General features: G+C 41.3%; 1 protein-coding gene across 4 annotated transcripts in view; it reads left to right on the plus strand.

Moving 5' to 3' along the window:
- The window catches only part of NTRK2 (neurotrophic receptor tyrosine kinase 2), a 201,126-nt gene that overhangs the window by 128,223 nt on the left and 52,858 nt on the right, over nt 1-20,045 (plus strand). Inside the window, exon 13 of one of the 4 annotated variants that reach the window (XM_072859246.1) lies at nt 8,178-8,314. The exons of the other annotated variants lie outside the window; for them this stretch is intronic. Coding sequence (XP_072715347.1) covers nt 8,178-8,188 — 11 coding nt within the window. The 3' untranslated portion in view covers nt 8,189-8,314. Of the gene's footprint in view, nt 1-8,177; nt 8,315-20,045 lie in introns of those variants that run through there. 4 annotated transcript variants of the gene reach the window in all.

Here is a 20,045-nt window from a genome sequence, read left to right on the forward strand (position 1 = left end):
AAAGGAGCATCTCAAAGGCATTCAGGTGCTAAATCAACGACTAACTGGTTTTCTAAAAAGTCCCTGAACAACTTGGAAGTGTGAAGTCTGGTCAATAGAAATCAGAGTGTTAGTCAGCTTAGTACTTTGGACAATTCCAGTAAATGATTGCTTCACCTTTAGCTACCTAAATGCCTTTGAAAACTGGTTGCTGGAAACTATTGAAAGTCAGTAATGGTACAGGTCACAGGGTGCAGGAAAAGGCTTTCAGTCTCCAGAGGATCCCTTGAGTGGCAGTGAGTGATACTGGAGGGTTGGAGTCAGAGCTAAGGAGATGGGAAGCAAAGCTGTCTTCACAGCTGCACTTCCTTCCCCTCTACCCTCCTCCCACCTTGGTTCATTTCCCATAGCACTGGAAAGAAAGAATGGAAAATGAGGTGGTTGTCTCTATCATGTATTTATTTATTCCCAAGACTGGACAGTGAGAAACCAAAGCTAACTTCAAACAGTCTCCAATTTATATCATTTTGAGGGAAATACAGATTTGACAGAATTTTCAACTGCCGTTATGAATACTACTTTGAGCTACAGTTTCAGTTTGAAACTTTCTGAACTGAAGCCATTCCCACACAGCTCCTCTCATTTCTGAGTGTTGCTTAGGATTTGTTTAGATTTGGTTTCTTAGGCTGCCTTTCAAAGATGTGCTCTCATTTTTTTGGTGCCCACAGCTTGGAAGGCCCATGGCTGCCTTAACAACAAAAAAGAAATAGCTGAAAACAATACCCATCAAGGGGAACATGTCCCACACAAAGTAGGGAGGAACAGAAAAAGGGAGAAACAAATGGAAAAGAAACAAAAGAACCTCAGTCTCAGCCTTTGGCAAAGAAAGAACAATACATGACTGATTCGCTCCAACCACTTGTGCAGGAGGACATGATTTGTCTTGTCTCTGTTTTATTCTCATCAGAAGAAAAGCAACTGCTTTGCAGTATTTGCAGTCTCCACTCAAGAGGCTGTTGAGACTGGAATGGCAATGGGATTGCCTCCGGACAGAAATGCATTGACCAGCACTGTGTGGGAAAGCTTGAAAAGCTCCTTCTTGGGTGGTAAAGTGCAAGGCAAAAGCTTATGGGCTCATTCTTCATCCTCTGATTTAGAAGTGGAAGTACCCTGTTACACAGGGTTGCTCTTTCCAGGACTGTCCTTGCTGCCATGTGCTTGTGTTGCTTCCGTCTATTAAGTTCACTTGTGCAATGGGGAGTGCACAGAGGTGCTGTATCATCAGGTGAGAGTAAAATTATTTGTGTTATTGTTGTCCAGCAATGCCGTTCCTGTCTATGCTGATGGTAAATTCTCACCTCATTTTGCATACTGTATCTGCTCACTTCAGGAATGGACAAATTGCAACAGTGGATCTTAGTAGTAACTTTTCTGGTACCTAAAAATGGCTAATACTGTACCTATTAGAAACCCTTCATCAAATAAGTATCTAATAAACCTTAAAGAGTATATTTCTTCCAGGTTTTCCAACACGTAGAGATTGGCTTATGCTCTGTGACGTAAAGATTGATGTCCTTTTTTTAAATACTAACCCTGTATAATAAACCAGCAGATAGTCCCTGTATGGTATGTAGCAGCTTCCCTGTCGTTAACAGAAACATACTTATATCCTCCTGTGGCCGAAACCCTCAGGACCAGGAGAGCAGAGGAGAAGAGGGATCAGAAGCAGCTAAAAGGCCAGAGGCTCACAGCTTGCCTGCACCCCAGCCATTGCAACAGAGAGCTGATGCTCATCTGTCCCGGCAGGCAATGATGTGAAAGAGTGTTAGCATCATCAGAGGTACATTAGTGTCCTGCACCCAACATAATGACTGGGATGAGCCTTTGGCACTGCCCTGAGGGCTCTGAACCCCCACTGCATTCACAGTGTACCTGGAGAAGGGACTGCTGCCCACCCCTCTGCAGCTGGGAATGGGTAGAGGCAAGTTCACTGTCCTTCAGCTCCTGGAGCCCATGGCTGACTACAGCTGTAAACTGCCTTTGACTTCCAGGCGCATCAGTTCTCTGGCCACCATTGGGGAGGTTGGATTTGCGGGGTGGACTCTACAGCCAGCCCCAGCAGGCATCAGATATGAAGCCCAAGAGCTCTGCGTTCAACTCAGCCTTGTAGGAAGGGTCCTTCCAGTCTTGTGCCTGACCTTGAGAGGAGACATGAGGTGCAGGTTTTCAGTGAGGTGTGGTTTCAGACACCGTAAATAACAGTTCTCATCCTGAAGATTTGGTGTAGGAGCACAGACTTAAGCCTCAAATTCACATGGTTCTTCTTGGAGAACGTATGTCCTTTTTGCCTTAGCTTTTGCTTCTGGAGAGGAAGGCACAAGCCTTTTGCCTTCCTTGCAGATGCAGTGAATCCTTCTGCAAGTTAATCTGAATTCAGCTATTTGCAGCAAAACTTATTTTACTAGAAGGTGACTATTTCCCAACTCATTTAAGTCTTTTGCATTATGCATGCTGATGCAGCACGTTTCCTTGCTGGAATTGGTTTCGCACATTTATGACAATGTTGTATTGCACTTTGTTACAATTTTTTGCCTCTTTTAATGGCAGCGTTTTAGAGAACCCTGAAATTGTATCAAGCTGAGGAATAAACACAGTGCAAAATAAAGTATGTCTGTCAGAAATGAGGAAGAAGAGAGAAGTCTCAACTTTTCTTTGCAGTGATAGAACCCCAATCCAGAATTGATTTCCCATTTTAATCAATGTGAGTCTGTCCAGCCTATTAATCTCTGTGTGTTTTGAGTTTGGCCTCAACATCTGAAACAGGACTGTGGTAAACGGCAACATTAAACAAACTGGTAAGAGATTTATCTTGGACTGGTAAACTTTCTTAACTGCAAGAAAGGATGGCTTCCAGGTAGAGCAAAGCACACAGGTGTTCATTCCTCCGGCAGAAGACAGCTTTGCCATCTCAACTTTGCAGCTTGTGTTTATTGACAGAACATGTACACAGAAATACGTAGAGCGATTTCTATGGGAAAAGCACAGAAAAGCATCAGGTGTTTTTCTTAATAATGGAGAGAAAGTGTACAGAGAAATCTTTGCATTTTATTTGTTTTGGTCTAGTCTTGGGATGGACTCTCTGCCTGAGCGTGCAGTATTTATTTTTCATCATATATAAAAGGCTGTGCCCACCCACAGTGAGTTCTTGGCCTCATAAGACCAGTCATCCCATTCAAATGTCCATAAAAGCTTTTAAGAAACACTTTGTTATGCTTTCTCTGACCTTTCTCTATGGGTATACTGTATAGAAGCATACATGTTAAAATCCACAGTATTCATTAGCTAAAGCATCTCAAGAGCTGTCTTCTGAAACTTTGATTCTTCCACAACTGCAGCCAAAGGCTGTGCTGGGAGACATTTGAATCGCTGAGAGACTAGTGTCTGCCCTATGATAAAGAAATATGGCAGCAGACTGCAGAAAAGTTGTCAGAATAGTCCCCTGAATTTCTCTTCTCTTACAGAGGGCTTTTTTAGATATCCCCCTCAGAAAGACAAGACAAATTCAGAGAAGTGCTAAGAACAAAGCTGCTGCAGAAACATACCTTGGTGCCAGGAGTTTTCATTTTTAAGAAAGAAGGGCAATTATTTAAATGTAAATGCAGTCTAAGGAAAGATAGCAATCCTGGGTTTAAATCTTTCCTAGATCTCCACGCTCTTGTAATAAGAAAAGGAAGTATTAGTTTACAAGCTTGGGTATAAACTCTCTGTGATCACAAGCTGCCCATCTGCTGGCAGATCATTAGAAGCTGTGTCAGTGCTGAGCTGGACTTGGAGTTTTGCACGGCGTGTTAACTCCCTGGGTAATCATGCTAAGAATGCCATAGATCAAAGCCTATTTGAACACATTCGAGCCAAAACCAGTGAGCACTGTTTTCTTTGTATCTCAGATTCTGTGATGGAACAAGCTTTTCTAACCTCATCTGTGACAAACTTCATTGTCTCTGACAAGAGGGTATTTGGAATTAGCTTCTGGGTTGTTGCTTTTAAGTAAACTAATGAGCCATTTAATACTGTGCAAGCTAAGCATTTCTGCATCCTGATACACTTGAATTATTGAGGTTCTTGGTGTGTGTTGTTGTTTAAGTTGTGCAAGCTGTAGGATGACTGTAAATAAAATGGCACTTTTGGGCAGCTAGTACTCAGTCTGATCCGCAGAAGGTGATGGTTTGATTCATAGGAGACAAAAGCTGCTTCTCCCCTCCTCTTCAACCCAAAGAAAGGTGGTGGAGCAAAGCATCAAGGAAATAGTGTGAAGACTTACGAAATGCACACTGTATCCATGAATGCAAAAAATATGAAGTATATGAATATATTCAGTCTCTTAACATGGTGCTCTCTTAGAGCAAGATTACGGAACAAAGGAAAGGCAATGCAGACTCTTAATCATTTCGCTTGTTACTTTTAACAGGCAGCAGCTCTGTATGGACAGAATTCGCTCTATGTCCTCAGGCTTTGTTACAGGGAATATCTCCTATGTTGCAAACATGGAGAAAATATTCTTATCTCTAGGTATTGTTTAAGCCAGCAAGCATGTTGTTAAGGGTGACACTGTTCTACACATGGCATCATAAATATAAACCCTGAGACACAATTACTAATAAAACTCATTAGACAAGACAAAACCAAACCAGCATCACAAAGGTTGAGCAGATGAATCGTGCTCAGACAATAGGGAAACTGCAGGGAAAATACAAAAGCCCATGGTTTGCATGTATCCAAGCAATAACCAGAGAGGGCTCCAGTAAGAAGTGGTACCCTGTGAGACAGTGATGTGTACAAATCTCCCTCTCCCAGGCAAAGAGAAGGAAGGAGAGGGTGGGGGAGGAAAAAGGAAATAAAAGATAAGAAAGACAACAGGGTAGGCTTGTTGGTCATTTACTCCAATTAAGCTAGTATTTTGCAGCTGTACTGCTCCAAAGTTCAAGCAATTAAAGTCACTACCTAGGTTTTGCCCTCCCTAACAGCGTGACTTCAGGATTTGGATTCAGGGAGCAAAAGGATTTGGGCAAGTAGGCTTTGCTTTTGATACATTACCTGACTTGTTAAAAGCAGCAGTGTTTGATTAAGGATCTTTTTAATTGCCTTTCACTAGGCTGATATGTTCATCGAGCTTTCCCTCTTTTCTGCATTTCATCCTGATGGCCAACTAATTGAATATCCAGGTCAGGTTGGGAAGGGAATTTTATCCACACGCCTCTGGAGCCTCAGTGAAGAGAACTGGAGGTCGGCATGGCGGGGCCTTGTATCTGCAGCTTTATTGTTGTTGTTATCTGCAGCACTTGTTGATTTGGTTTTTTAGGTTTTAAACTGATGTTTATTGCTTCTCTAGATGTTCAGGAGGGAAGTCCTTTTGAATCCCTGATGGCGTTTCATTATGGTCATAATTATAAAATATCTCATATCTTTGGGGAGTGTGAAAGGATCAATGGTGTACAAGACAGCTGAAGAACAAAAAGCTCTTCTGGGTCACCGTTTATTTCTGTACCCGTCCGGCACTCCACCTCCAGACCCCAGCTGCTACTTGTGCTGCTGGAGATATGAGGAGAAAGATTGTTAGGTTGCTGGGATAAAAGAAATGTAACAGCAGTGCTTGTGATTATCAAAGAGACCGGATATTTAAGAGATACCATAATTTGCACTGGTTGCTGAAAAGTGGAGGAGCCATTCTGTGGATTTTTTTGTATTAGGAATATTAATGTAACAGCACCAACCTTATTGAAGATGAGATCGCCCATCATAATCCCAATGGCGGGTTCTAGCACAAAAATATTGCTGTATGCAAAACTTTTGCTCTTCCAAAGGATTTGTAAATTGATGAGTATTTGCAGTAGCATAGGAATTAAATTGCAGAATCCTTCTTTGATGATTATAATTTTGTTCAGTCTGGGAGAGATTTTCTGAGCAATTACTTCAGATCAGGACGTAAAGTTTGTCAAAAGTAATTTGTATTCAAATCTTGGGTTTTGGTTCAAACTTCTATAGCTTCATTAGACCTTGCTTACAACTTTGCCATGCTTAAAGCCAGTTTTAACTTCCATTCTCCACATCCTTTCCATTTGCACATGATTTTTACTGCATAAGTTTCTTGGGAGTCAAATTTGGTAGCCTCTGGATAAGAATGAGGATAATGATCAGTGGAGCAATGTGCTGATGTGCAGGCATCCTGCACAGGCTTCTGTATGACATTGCCATCCAGTTCTTCATCTGATGATAGCCTTGAAAGAGTGGTTCCTCCACCATAATGCAAAGTGAGAGAGGAAGGTCCTAGTGCCTTTACCACTTTGTACAACCAGAATAATGCAGCCTTTACTGAATTATTCCATATTCAGTACAACTCCTCCCCCTCCAAAGTTCCAGGGTAATAGCTGAGATTTTAAATGCACAGAAGTAAAGCTGTTCAAAAATAGAATTTTCCTCCCATGGGAGATTTCAGCATTTCAAAATTACTTTCTGCTTTAAAATCAGAATGTAAGTTAAAGCAGAAGGCGCTTGATTCAATTTTATCTCAAGTTTTGAACTGAAATGTTGAAATGGAAAAGTGTGCATCCTCAATAAAATTTAAATAATTTGGTATTTTAAAATGAAAAGTTTATTTGGGCAAATATTTTAAAATTATGGGCAAGATTTTTTTGTGTGTGTGTTTTTTTTGGGGGGGAGCTTTTTTCACTTTGGAATATTGAATTTGATTCTTTATTTTAGAAAGCCAAAAAGATAACTGAAAATCAACATTTTCCTGCTGTTGATTCTTTGAAACTTTATTTTACACCATTAACATTTTTCAGTCAAATTTTTCAACTGACTTTATGCTGAAGTCAGTGCTGTGGGAATCAAAATTTTGAATGTCCTGATTTGTGTTCAATTAATATTTGGCACATTTTCTTTCGTTCCTACACCTGTTTCCATTAATTTTTGTGTTGAACTTATCTGGGAAGGGGAGGGACTCTAAAAGACAGAAGTAGTTGTATGCAACTGCAAGTGACATCCAATAAGTCGATACCTTCTTGGATTAAAGGGTGAAACTCCACTGAAGTCAATGGAGCTTTAAATATTGGCACCAAAAGAAAATTTGTCCCATGTAGTGCAATTGCATTGTCACATCTTGAATGCTCATCATTCTCATGATAGACATTACTAAAGGAGTCCCTTTTCAAGCACTTATGCATTTGTTATTTTCAAAACCCATTTCCTCAGAGAGGTCAAAAGCCCTTCTCATCACCATAGGGAGCCCATGGGAATTTTGGCATTCTGAAGTACAGCAGCTATCCAACTGCATTAAAATGTTAACGCCTTTTTCTTTTTTTTTCTTTTTTTTTTCTTTTTAAACCATGCTTTGGTTTTGTCATGAATCAAAAGTGGTGGAATCTAATTATTTTTTGATTGGAAGGAAAAACATTCCAGCAGGAAAAATGTCACATTAAAATCAGATTACTTCCACCTAATCCATAAAAGAAATTCCTCTAGTGAAAAGGCCCTATCCCTGATTGCTTTGTATCACTAGTGTGATGCTATAATACCATTTTTATACCGTGTTTTTGGCAAGTTTTGGTATTATCTATGCAGAAAATAGATGGCAGATCTCCTCTACAAGCCAAACGTTTTCTCCTGCTTGGCTGTACAGTAAAGCTGGAGTTTTCCCTCCTTGCCTATGTTGATATTTTTCCTTAAGAGCGGAGAACAAAGCAATTATTTATTTTTATTTGTGTGTGTTACTTTAGAGCCCCAAGGTCCAAACAAGACCTCACTGTGCGAAGCATTAAGCGGCCCTGCAGCTGCAAATAACCCCTGCCTGAAGAGCTTTTGGGCTATGGCCCTGCTCCTGTAACCTGGAGCTAGTTGGTTGGCCTGTGGGCAGGTTACAGACCTGGGGCTTCACGCACAGGGTGAAGAATGGGGGAAGGATGCTTCATTGTCCTGCCTGCACGAGCCGGGAGTCCCAGGGCTTAAATCCCTTGCCCCAGCTCACGCAGGAAATCTGTGGCCGACCCTGAGGTGGAAGCCAGATCTCCTGCGTGGCCCCCTTGGCCCCTGACCCATCCGTCCTTCCTCCCTGGTGTCATGTTGGCCTCCAGCGCAGAAACTTCTACCCGAGGAATTTTCCATTGACTTCTGCTGCTGATGAGTTTCTTTCTCACCAATAGGTGGAAACTGACAGCCCGGTTTCTCAGGTGACACAAGGAACGGTTCTGCCATCCCAAATGAGGCAGGAAAAACATCACGCAGAACAAGGAATTTTCCATAAGAAACTGTACCATAGCAACTGAAAAAGACGTTGAAGCACATTACACTTTCTCAGCTTGTTGCAACCTGTGCTTTGATGCAACAGGACATCAGAAAAGCGAAGACTTGGTTTTTTTGTTTTTCTTTTCCTCACTTATTTCTTTGGCCAGGAGAGTGATTGCTTTAACTGGTGCTGCTTGATCATAATGAATTTATTGCAAAATTGTGTAACCTTTCCACATCCGTCTCCACAGTCTGTGCCAGAGCCTGTGTTCTGGCATGCATTGTCATGCTATAGCTGGGGAGGGTGAGGGAACTACATCTGCAAACTTCTATTAGAGATCACAAGCTTTTGAAATTGTAGGATAACTAACCAAATGGGATGCAGAAATATTTCCAACAGGCTGGCAGCTGTGCAATATGTGGCATCGAAATAAAGTTGAGTCACTAAGAAGTAGTGATAAATAAGCTAGCAAAAGTTTCTGTCTTTTTTTCTAAGCATTGTCTAGTGTAACAGAAAAAAACATCACTGTGCAGAAACAAGTGGCTGTGACGTTGGTTTGGATATGGACAAATTCTTGCTGTACTAGGGATAGCATTTAATTAAAATGTTGTATAAAATCTTTAAGGGAAGTCTTTGCAGGGCCGATGTTTAGCTTGTTCCTGAGCAGCTGTAACAGGCTGTTGAGGATGAAGAAATCTAAATTAACAGGCCCTAAAATGCTTAAGTGAGAAAACAGGAGAAAATCTGATTAGTATTACTAATCAACTGAGGTTTGGAGATTCCTTTTCTTTTGAACTGGAGCAGTTTAGTCATCTTCCTTTTCTTTTTTCCAGAGTTCATACTGCACCCTGCCCATATTTAATCTCTCCCTTATGTCCCTTCTCAAGACCATCAGTAGTTCAGTCTTGCGCTTCTCACTGGAGACCATAAACTCCATGGTGTGGATGATCCTCCTCTCCTATATATCTGCAGACAGGAATTACTGGGTGGAAAGCTGCAGCATATAGCACATTTTCTATGTATGTACTGTCTTTTCATTCAAACTGACAACCTGTCCAATTTCTGAGGTATTTCTGAGGCAAGATGTACCTCTTTTCTGTGAGACTGCTTGTTTGAGGTTCCCCTCAATGTCAGTGACAAGCCTGTCAGTGATTCGGGAAAGTTGTATCAGACTCCTGCAGAGCTGGGCTTGCACTAAAAACGCTGTACTAGAGCAGGAGTTGTCATGGCTGTCCTTAACTAGGGCTTTCAGCAAGGTCCATATCTGAAAGCACTGTACTTTTTGTGCAGTAGCAGGGATAATGCAGGTTCTGGAACCACTTGCTCCTAGCTACTGTAGCTAGCTTTCAACTTGGTTAATTATGGGCAAAAATACCTTTTAAAATAGTCTTGAGAAGAGATTTTTCCCAATGATGTTGTTTGGATGCTTAGCTAGAATAGCCCTCATTAGGATGCAATTGGCCATTTTCCCCAATTTCCACAACAACTGGTATTTCTAATGCCTGCTTGGCACAATATGAAGGAAAATGATTCCAGTAGCTCCTGTTCAGAAATCTTCATTTGTTTACATTTATGAAGGTGTGGAAAGGGAGCTACAGCAAGTAGGTTTGAAGTGCTGGTTGTGGTATGTTAATCCCTGAGGGCCTGTTTATTTTTATGCAGGATGGTACATAAAAGACTGCAAACTAACAACATACAGACTAGAATAAGCAAAGAATTAGGGCACTTCGCTAAGCAGCAGACCTCACATTTTCTTTTGTTCATGGCAAGTCTTTTTTTTTTTTTTTAATCTTAAATTAGGGGATGCTATGGGTTTCTTAACTGCTTTCTTCAGCAGCTTCTCCTTGTGACTGTTAATCTAGAAGGGCTCCACTGAGTTTCCCAGTTTACATTTTGTGAGTGAGAGCAGGATTAGTTTCATGGCATACAAGATAACACTGAAGGCAATGCAAGAGAAACAGTGTTGTTGTAAAATCTTTTTACTGAATGTATTTTTTTCTTTCCAGTTGCTTTTATTTTTGACTGTGTTATAATGCACTTAAACTCTAAGAAGGCCAGAATGTGTAAAAATAAAAGAAAGTATTCATTGTAGCCAAATCCATATCTGAAGAGTTTCCACTAGAGATTTTGAAATTAAGAAAGTGATGGCAGCAAGGAGTTTGGGCCTTGGTTTTCAAAATACACCAAATAAGAACTTTGATGAATGCAAAACCTACACTTTATAGCTTTGTGACACTGTCCAAATAGAAAGTAATTAATATTTAAAACCCACCCACTATTATGAAACAGCTAGGTAAGCATTTCTGGCCTTATTTTCTAGGTGTGGGAAACAACGATAAGGGATTCACTCAGCAGAAGCCTCGTAAGAGTTGTTTGCCGAAGCGCTGATGACAAATACCTTTTCATCTCTATGTGTGCGTGTGTCTAGGTTTCAGAAGCAAACAATGTTGCCTCTCTGTAGTTTCTCTGTAAGGAAAAATGCAAATCAGTAGTGGTTATTTTTGCAGTAAGAGCCTGTTATTCTTGGAACATGTGGCTGAATTACCATCCTCGTATCCATGAAAATGTTACAATAAGGGAAGAACAGATGTGACAGAAGCAATGGTGAAAGCAACACACTAGCCTGTAAGTTAGTTGAGAGTTGTGCATGGGAAAACACTGGAAAAACTACGCAATAAATCTTGAAGTTGGTTTATAAATAATGATGTTAGCTTCTGACCCTTCCTCTTCTCCTTAAAATTCTGACCAAAAGGGCAGGCTAGAAACACAGAGTCCTGGAAATTGCTCGAGGACCATTTTGTGGATGTTGGGCTACCAAAATGCAAAGTAGCCCTCCAGCTCCGTAACAGGCTTCAGACCAGTCCTTCCTAAAAGCAGGTCTGTACTTGCCCTCCTGCTGATGGTGGTCGTGCAGGAGGCAGCAGTTAATCAACACTGCTTGTAAAGTGGTCTGTTAATGTACCCTGGTGACATCTTGTCTGTAGGGCTAACAATAACACTTTGTGTACCTCAGTGTTTTAGTTGAGTGTAGACAGCATGCATATCAACAGGCAACACCCGTTTCCTTAGCTGCAAGTGCCAGTTCTGAGCAACTTGAGACAAAAATCCAGCTGTTTCACTGGTAACAATAAAAATTCTGGTAATTTTTAGTATTACCTTTACTGATAAGCACATGGGGTATTCTGCCATTACAGTTCAACAAATATAGCAGCCATTTGTATTGGTTACTGCTGCTCAAAATGGCTTCCAAGTACATGAGTATGTAGGCAGCTGGTATTTATTGCTCTGGGAGAGAACTTGAACTTCAGAAGGAAGGGGAGAGAAAACCTACATTTTGCATATCTTTGTTCTGTGCAGACTACAGTTGCTGTAAATATCATGGTGTACAGTAGTTGGAACAAAGCAGTTTTGTTTTTTTAAAAGCAACAGTCATATAGATGCTAGGTGAGAAGAGAACTTTTCTGGTCCATGCATTTTCGGTTTCTTGCAGAGGCTGCCAGAATTACATTTGCATTAATTTCAGTCCACAACAGGTATTACAGAAGATTCAACTGTAAGTACTTTCCAAATATAAAAAGCGCAGGGGAGAAAGGTGACTATGATTTATGGTGACATCTATTAAGCTTTTACAGAGTATCATACATGTGTACTAGCTATCACCATAAAATTAACTGGTACTAATTGGTCAGAGCTGCCAACTCAGTCTGCTTATGAGTGTAACACTCTTCTTCAGGTCATGTTCATTATACTGACATCGTATGTCAGATCCTGAATAAAGTTCATTCAGCCATTTCTGCCGTTCTTCTTGTTTGCCCTGCTCTGTGTGTGTGCTGCCATCAGCGAGAGTTCACATCTCAGCAAAGACGGTCTGTGTGCTTTGGGAAGTACGTGTCTCGGGTATCTGCCCAGTGGCCACTTCTCCAGCAACAGCGGGGCTGTGGGAGGGCATCCTTCGATTGAATCACGCCTGGCGTTTTCCTCTTTCTTGGAAACTGGCTGGAACAAAATGTTCAAAGCTCTTTCTTCCTCCCTTTCCTCTTTTTTTTTCCCCTCCCTCTTGCTGTCTTTCACTTCCATGCCTCAAAAGGCTGTAACTGGGTTCATTATTGTGTGATAAATCAGCAGTAAACTTCTATGCGTTTTGCTTCATTTGGGCAGCTCCTGTTCCTTAGTGACAGCTGCTTGGCTCAGCACACTGCAATTATCAACTCAAAACCAAGATGCTTTTAGGTGCTGAAAGCATATTGGCAGAGACTGAACTTGTCCTCAACCTCGTCATGGGCCACAGCTTTAAAAGATCCCATTTAGTTGTTGTTTGGTTGTGTTGTCGCTGTTGGTACTGGGGCTCTGACAGTTCATTATCACAGTGGACCCTGTGGGACAATGTTGTTATCCTAAAGGAGTACAGGTCTTTGTTTTTCATTAGCTGCTGACATATCTTACAGTTAACTTTTGATTAATGTATCTGTGTTCATTCTCTAAAATAAAGTTTTATTGATATGTGGGAGGGGATTTATATGTGTTAGTGAAAATTTATGAAGCCCTTATTTAAACAGATGTCTGAAGGGAGCTTTGCTGGGAAACAGACCTGTTGGTTTGTTGTTTATAGTGGGACCAAGGCACTCTCTGCTCCTACTTTAAGTCTATCTCTGTTTGGCTTGGTGGCTGGACAGATGGGCTACGTGCTGACTGAGCAACTGGTGCCTAGCTGTCCACAGCCACAGGGGCATACAGAGCATGGCATTGCCTCTGATCCACTAAAGGGCAAGTGGCCTTGGGCTGTATGTTGTGCAGACCAGTTGCAAGGGGCTGTCAGTAGTTGAGACTTTTGCTCCCTCACCAAAGTTGTTTTAGCAAAGAAGGACTCCTCCTCATTTGTCCAAAATGTAGAGAAACATAATTTCAACTGACAGATAACACAGTCCAGAGCTCAAGTGAGTGGAAGGAGATTTCTCATATTCTCTGCTAGATGTTAGCTAGATGTGTTAGTTTTCAAGTTACATGAAAATAACATGCAGACCCAAGAGGGGAGAAGAGAAAATACATGACATTTTTTGCAAGAGAAATGATCTGGGAAGGTCCTGCTGTTCTCATTGTCAAGCCACACCTTTTCTTTTCTTACTGTATCCATGGGGCAGGTTGGGCTTTCTATCAGGACAATTAGAATAGGCACCTATCCTGCTGCTGTTAAAAAAGACTTTGAAGTGTTCTTAAATCCTGCTGGGCTATAGTTTAGTGTAATTTACAGAGCAGTTCCAAGTAGGAGCACCACTGTTTGCTTAAGCAAAGCTCAATGCAAGGGGCATGACACAGTCTCATTTGCATCCTTCCCTAGGGTTTGGGGAGGTTGTCAGACCCTGGAGAATGGCAAGAACTCACCCAGGCTATAGAACCCTCATAGAATAATAATTTGTGGTGTTATCATACAACAAACATACACTTTATGGTCTTGGTCCTTCGGAGGATGCAGGATGGAAGAACCAGGTCAGCAGAGGAGGTGATGTGTGGTCTACGATAAGCAGATCTTTTTAAGCTTGAAAGATGAAGCATGTGCTACATTCTTATGGAAACAGAGGAATATTTTTTTCCAGTGCATGTGCAACAAGACAAAAGAAAAGTCATCTTTTCTTTGCAGTTGTTGAGGATCTGATCCTGAAAAAACCTCAGCACGTTCAGTCTTGCAAACCCTTCATGACTTCATTTGGATGATCTGTAAGTGAGAATTTGTAGGGATTTTGTTTGAAGCTAGTACAATGTAATAATCTTTTGACTGCATTGTGGCTGCAGTAGAGGTATCTGGCACAGCCCAGCAGTAAAGACTAATTTTCTGGGTGTACCTTGCATCCATATGTTGCCAGTTACAACTGCCTTTGTTACCCATAAGCACCGGGATTCTGAGACTGTAACAGGGGCCAAGAGGGAAATGCCTTATGGGAACATAAGCCTCCGTGGATGGCATGCCCTAGCAAAGAGGTTTGTGAGCCTGTCATTGAAACAAAAGCAGAGCAAGAAGTGCCTCACCATGGAAGGACGCAGAAATGCTGAAGGACAGCAGCCTGTAGAAGAGAATAGCCACTTTTCCAGGTCCGTTCACCTTTTATGATGGTTTTGCTCATCACTCCTGTCGCATGGGGCTTTGGGGCAGTACAATGGTTAGTGCTAACCCATTCTGCATCCCCAGAGGACAGAGGGCAAACTGAGGTTCTTTCCTTTTCAGTGTACAGGAAGACTCAAGACTTGTTTTCTCTCCTTCCTGCTGATTTTGTTTCTTAGTGAGTAATACAGGGATCTGATCAAAGGGCGAGGAAGGTTTCTTCTTTCGTTTGTTTGCAATGACCAATGCCTTTATATGTCTTTTGTGGGTCCTCCTTGGAGATAACCAAACCTGTAACTTTTCTCTGTGTTTAAAGGCCACTTATGGCAAAACCTAGGAAAGGGGACAGTACGCACAGAATCATAAGAGCAAGTAACCACGTAGTGGCAAAGCCTTAGTTGTGTGCAGTTAAGGAAGCAGGCAGAGACTGAACCTCCCTCTAAGGGAGGAGTTTACTTCAGTTGGCCCAAAGAAAGCAAAATATGGGCATGCCTGAGATTCAGCTTTCCTCATGGAAAGCCACACAGTGTGCTGCAGCCTGATAGAACTGTAAAAGGTGCTCTGAAGCAGGACAAAAATTATTAGGAAAAGAGTAAATAATATGCTTAAAATTCATATATAAAAGACTGGGTTCTGTCATGCTCCTACGATGTCTTCTCTATTGTTCCCTTTTCTTTCCATGCACAGTTAGCTGCAACAGGGCAGACCTACCCATCTAACATGGCAGATCAGATGCTATGCTATCTTTTAGTAAAATAGTTCAGCAAAAGGTAAAGATTAAGTATGCGCTTAACTTTTATATAAGGGGATAGAATCTGGGACTGTGAGCTACACACGTGGTTTATTCCTTCACAGGCTTGAAAGCTCTGTTTACTTTTCATATTTCCTTTTGAAAGGCCACCAGTAAAACCCTTCTGTCCTCCCGTATATCGACGTACAAAATGATTTCCTTTTCCTTTTAAAATGAGAAGAGAAAAAGCAAAGCAGAGAAACCTACATCAAAAATAGGGCAATCTCCTTTGAATTTCACCTTTATACCCACGTACACAAAGCTTGAATATGGCTTAGTCTCTGAATGTATGATGTTTCTTTCAGGTCCTGCTTCTCAGACTGGCATCCTGGGATGCTTTTCAGACTACGCCTGTTTCTGAAAATATAGAAAAGAGTTAATACTTTGAAGATAGTATGTTTACTAGCCCTCCTGCCCTGCAAGCATCTATCATATGAGATATGCTACATGGTACTTCCCCATCCTTTGCTGAGTGCTTCTCTTTCTGCAGCATAGAAGATCCCTAAAGATTAGTATCATGCTGAGGGAAAGGATTTCCTGGTCTGAGCTAAGAGAAGGGTGGTGGTGGTGAGATCATTGTCTCCAGTTAACTTAAACATGGAAGACAGACCAGATTTGCCACAATAAAATAATACTAGCAGAGGTTTTACACAGCAACTCATGCACAATAGCCTTTAAGTTTTACAATCATTAATCTTTACGAAGAAGGGCATTGAGACTGGCATTTACAAATTAAGTCTATACACATCTGCAAAGGCAATGTTTGGTCAAAATTCCAGCACAATTGTCTGCTTAAAGCCGATTTACCATACTGTGCTGAAAAGCTGTTGTAGGCTGGAAGCAGCATAGAAAGAGAAACGCAGAGCGATTGGTATCTGCTATTTATTCTGAACATAGAGCACCAAATTTAGCTTACAGTTATTCTGATATATCCCAATTGTTCTAGCATGTAACAGATCAAATCCATATTTAATACGTATTTATAATTGAAATAAAAAAGTTTCAGGTTGCTAAGGCTTGAAGGCCTTGTGTACTTTAGTTTTGTATGCAAGGGCAAATTCATGCCTGGAAAAACTGTCAACTTCATTATTCTTGTTTTCCTGAAGGGTAAATTTAGCTCATAAGGCTCATGCATTTAAAACAATGATAGCATTGTTATTATAATTTATTATTAAGTAGTTCTTATTTGATTATAAGGACCTAGTCAAGTATGGCAATATGCCTATCTGTAGCCAAACTGAGAGGATCTTGGCCAACTAAAACAAATCAATTACTGTAACAAAAGAGTAAGATAAAATGCCTCACCAGAAATCAAATATTAACCCCAAAAGACAGCAAACACTTGTGTTTCAGCCAGAGAAGAGCCATGCCAGCTACAGCAGAATGAGTTTATAGTGGGCAAAAGCTGTGGTGCCCCTGTCACTGCAGGCAGGTGGGGAAGGACTGGGCAGCCTCCCAGGAGCTGCAGCACTATGTCACAAAGGGAAGCATAATTCTCAGCCAAGACAATAGAAACTCTGGGGTTTAAAGTATAGATCCTGTGAGGATTTAAGTTGTAAACGAAGCAACTGAAAGGTTAAGCTGTAGCAATCACAGGTTTATTAGATTTATCATGAGATGTAGCTCTTGACAGCTAGGAAATCCCTGGGAATTATGCCATTTCTGTGAATGCTCACAGGTTTGCCTTTCATGAACGTCTCCAGTTCTTCCAGGAAGATCACTGCCTGTTCGACTTGCCCATTAAATGTCTCCTCAAGGCCCAGTTGGGGTCTGATGCCTGTGAAAAATCTGGCAAATCACTGATGGCCACTCAGGGATAACTGTTTTACCGCTGTTGAATTAAACCGTTCTTTTTCAAAGTAATAAAACAAAATTCAAAGTGATTCAGAAGCCATACTTGTACAGGTAACGTGACAAGGCCCAAGTGCCTTTCTGACATAGTTCTGTGGATCCTCCGTACTCAGTTTTCTATAGCCTGTACCAGCACCTTTCATTTCGAGCAGAGTACCTGAGGAGCGGGTTTTCTGTCAGCTTATGTTCCTTCTGTTAAAGAGGTGTGAGTTGAATCTCAGCTGCGGACTATATAAATGAACATGCTGTATTTTTGTTTGTGCCTACAACAGCTGGGCACCAGTCTTGCACGAGAATTTGTTGCTGCTGTATGGTAAAAATTAAACAACAGTAGCACTACACAAAAATATATAGAGAATAAGAAATAATGAATGTTGTATGGGACAAATACATCAAATAATCAGAAATATACTTTCAGAACTGAGCTGGCCTATTTCTGCATCCAGGCAATGCTGACAGGTTAAAAGGTTTAAAAAAAAAAAAAAAAAGTGGTTGCTGTTCCCTTTTATTACCATGTTAGAGAGTAGATGCCTCAATCTGCCAAAATTTCTACTCTGGCTATAGCATGCAGAACTGTAGAGATGCTGCTACTGCAGAATCTGATGGCCATCGGGCTAGACTTGCTGTCTGCAGTTCATAGTGATTTTGTATCCTCCTGCTATGGGATTCTCTCCGAAATTCCACCCTTCCTTTTACGTGTGTGACAAATGCTGTACAAATTTGGTATACTATTTGAACAATCACTCAGCCATTTACACCTGCTTTTTCTAGCACCATCTTAGAAATAGTTGAGTCTTCGCAATTGCAAGAGAAATGGTGGGAGAAGAAATGAAGAAACTTGCAAAATGTCTTTCTGTGGCACCTCATGTCACATCACAAGCCGAGTCTTTTCTGTGGCTTCTTTTTTCTTACGCAACTGTGAATATGTTTATAATACTACCTTGCATGGTTACTTGGCATCTTGAAGACCCTCATTCTCTTTTCAGAGTCCTGGCACAACACATTTCATCAGGACTGTTCCACACGTGCACCACTAGCAAAATTTTGAACAGTATCCTAGAAAGCAGACTCAGCAGATGATTTAAGTGGGCGTGCAACACAACAGGATCTTCCAGTGTTGGTAGTTCAGTGAGCAGTGATGATGGAGCCTGTCTGCTGTGGTTCTTACTGTCCATAAAGCAGTGAGTCTGTGTTGCAGCCTCTCCATAAGGACAGATCTCTCTTCTGCTCTGCTGTTCTCATAAGGCATATGGGAACACCTCTGAAACTTACAGCACTTGTGATATTGTAATTGGCTGAGGTGTTTAAGATGAGACACGCTCATGCATACCACATAACTATGTAATTTTCATGCTCTTTAGGAAACCCAGCCTTAAAAGGACTAGTGTGATCTTTGGATGTGCAGAGATACAAGGAGCTGATTTTATGTTTTTATCACAACCTTGTGGAGAGTGATACAAGAATGTGGCTTCCCGTTGAGAAAAACAACTGGAAACAACTTCTTCTAAAAGATTGTTGAAAATTTTTCCAGAGAAGAGCCATGAAAATGACTGGCGAACTGAAGAGAATGTTTTCCTAGGAGGGGCTCCCATTTCTTTGCCTTACCAAGAAGAGCAAGAAGAATGTTGATTGTGTATGTTTAATACCAGACCTTAAAAGGCTGCTCAAACTAGTAGAGAAAGTCTCCTAAAACCCAAGGGAGGGAGATGCAAGCCAGACAAGCTAAAAATTAAGAGACAAAGAAAAAGGCATGCATTTTTATTAGCAATGAAAATGAGTACACATTAGGGCAAGTGAATAGTTCAGACTTTCAAATCAAGACCGGCACAGCCACTTTCTGGAGGCAGTCTCCTGCCAAGCTCAAGTCATTTAACTCAATACTATGCTCTGTGCTGTGTAGAAGGTCAGCTTAGGTGGTGTAACGGTCACATGTGGTGGTGAAATGTTCAGACCTATTGTTTGTGACCAAGGGGAAAACACTTTCGCTCTGTCACAGCATTTCACTTTTTAATTATGTGCAGAAACATTTTAATAATTTATACTGCTGAGTGTCCTGCTGTCTGTGGCTGGAATCAATCACATCCAACTCAGTGAATTCAATGTGGTGAGGTGACCCCAAATTGCCTGTTTTGCTGGGACCCACTCCAGCACGTGGTGTTGACCCTCTCTGTTCAGCCTCGCCATCAAAGGTAGGTTACCTGGGGAGTGCAATCCCATGCTTTCAGATAGCATTTGCAGGATAAGGCTTTGAGGCATCATTTCCAGTGCAACGTGCTGTTTCTTGGTGAGTGAACACCTAGAAGTCCAGCTCTGTTGGTGGGATGTCTCTGAGACCTTGAGATGAGAAGAGAGCCCTCTTCTGCAGTTGTGCTCCCTGTTGCCAGCCAATTCCCTGCAGTCATCCGTGGGAGCCCTCTGCTTGTATGGGCACAGCTGTGTGGTTATTATTTAACACCACAGCCTCTTTTCAGCATTTACCCTTGTTTAATTTGCTCGGTCTCACTTCATATTTTATGTTTCATTTTTCTCTTTAAGTGTTTCAACTCGACTTAGCTGTTAGCTCAATGTAACGTATTTTTTACAGTAATCAGACAAGATCTTTTAAACCAGGGGTGATGTGCTCTTAAAAGTACAAATGGCAGCTCAAAGGCAATAACCATTTAGAGTCAAAAGGAGGAAAATACATAGCTGCCTTCTGAATGTTTGTGTATCTTTGCCTGTGAGACAATGTTATGAGACCTCTTCTTTGTCAATTCAGTTCTGCCACCTCTTTGGCCAAATTCTGCTTCGTTTCTTCAATGTAAATCCAGGATAATCTCTTGGACTTCAACAGAGATAATTGGCTTTATCCTGATATTAACTGAAAGCAGATTTTGACCTGAATTTTTCAGTATATCTCCTGCTGAAATCTCCTCCCACTGAAGACGGTGTCATTATGGCTGGGGCCCTGAGTGTGCTAAACGGATTTTTTCCTTAGCTCATATTTCCATCACATCATATGTGTTTGATTTACTTACATTGTTCTTATATTTAATCTCTGCCCATTTAGT

This window comes from Ciconia boyciana, chromosome 4 (genome assembly GCF_034638445.1).
Source record: "Ciconia boyciana chromosome 4, ASM3463844v1, whole genome shotgun sequence".
NCBI classification, from domain to species: domain Eukaryota; kingdom Metazoa; phylum Chordata; class Aves; order Ciconiiformes; family Ciconiidae; genus Ciconia; species Ciconia boyciana.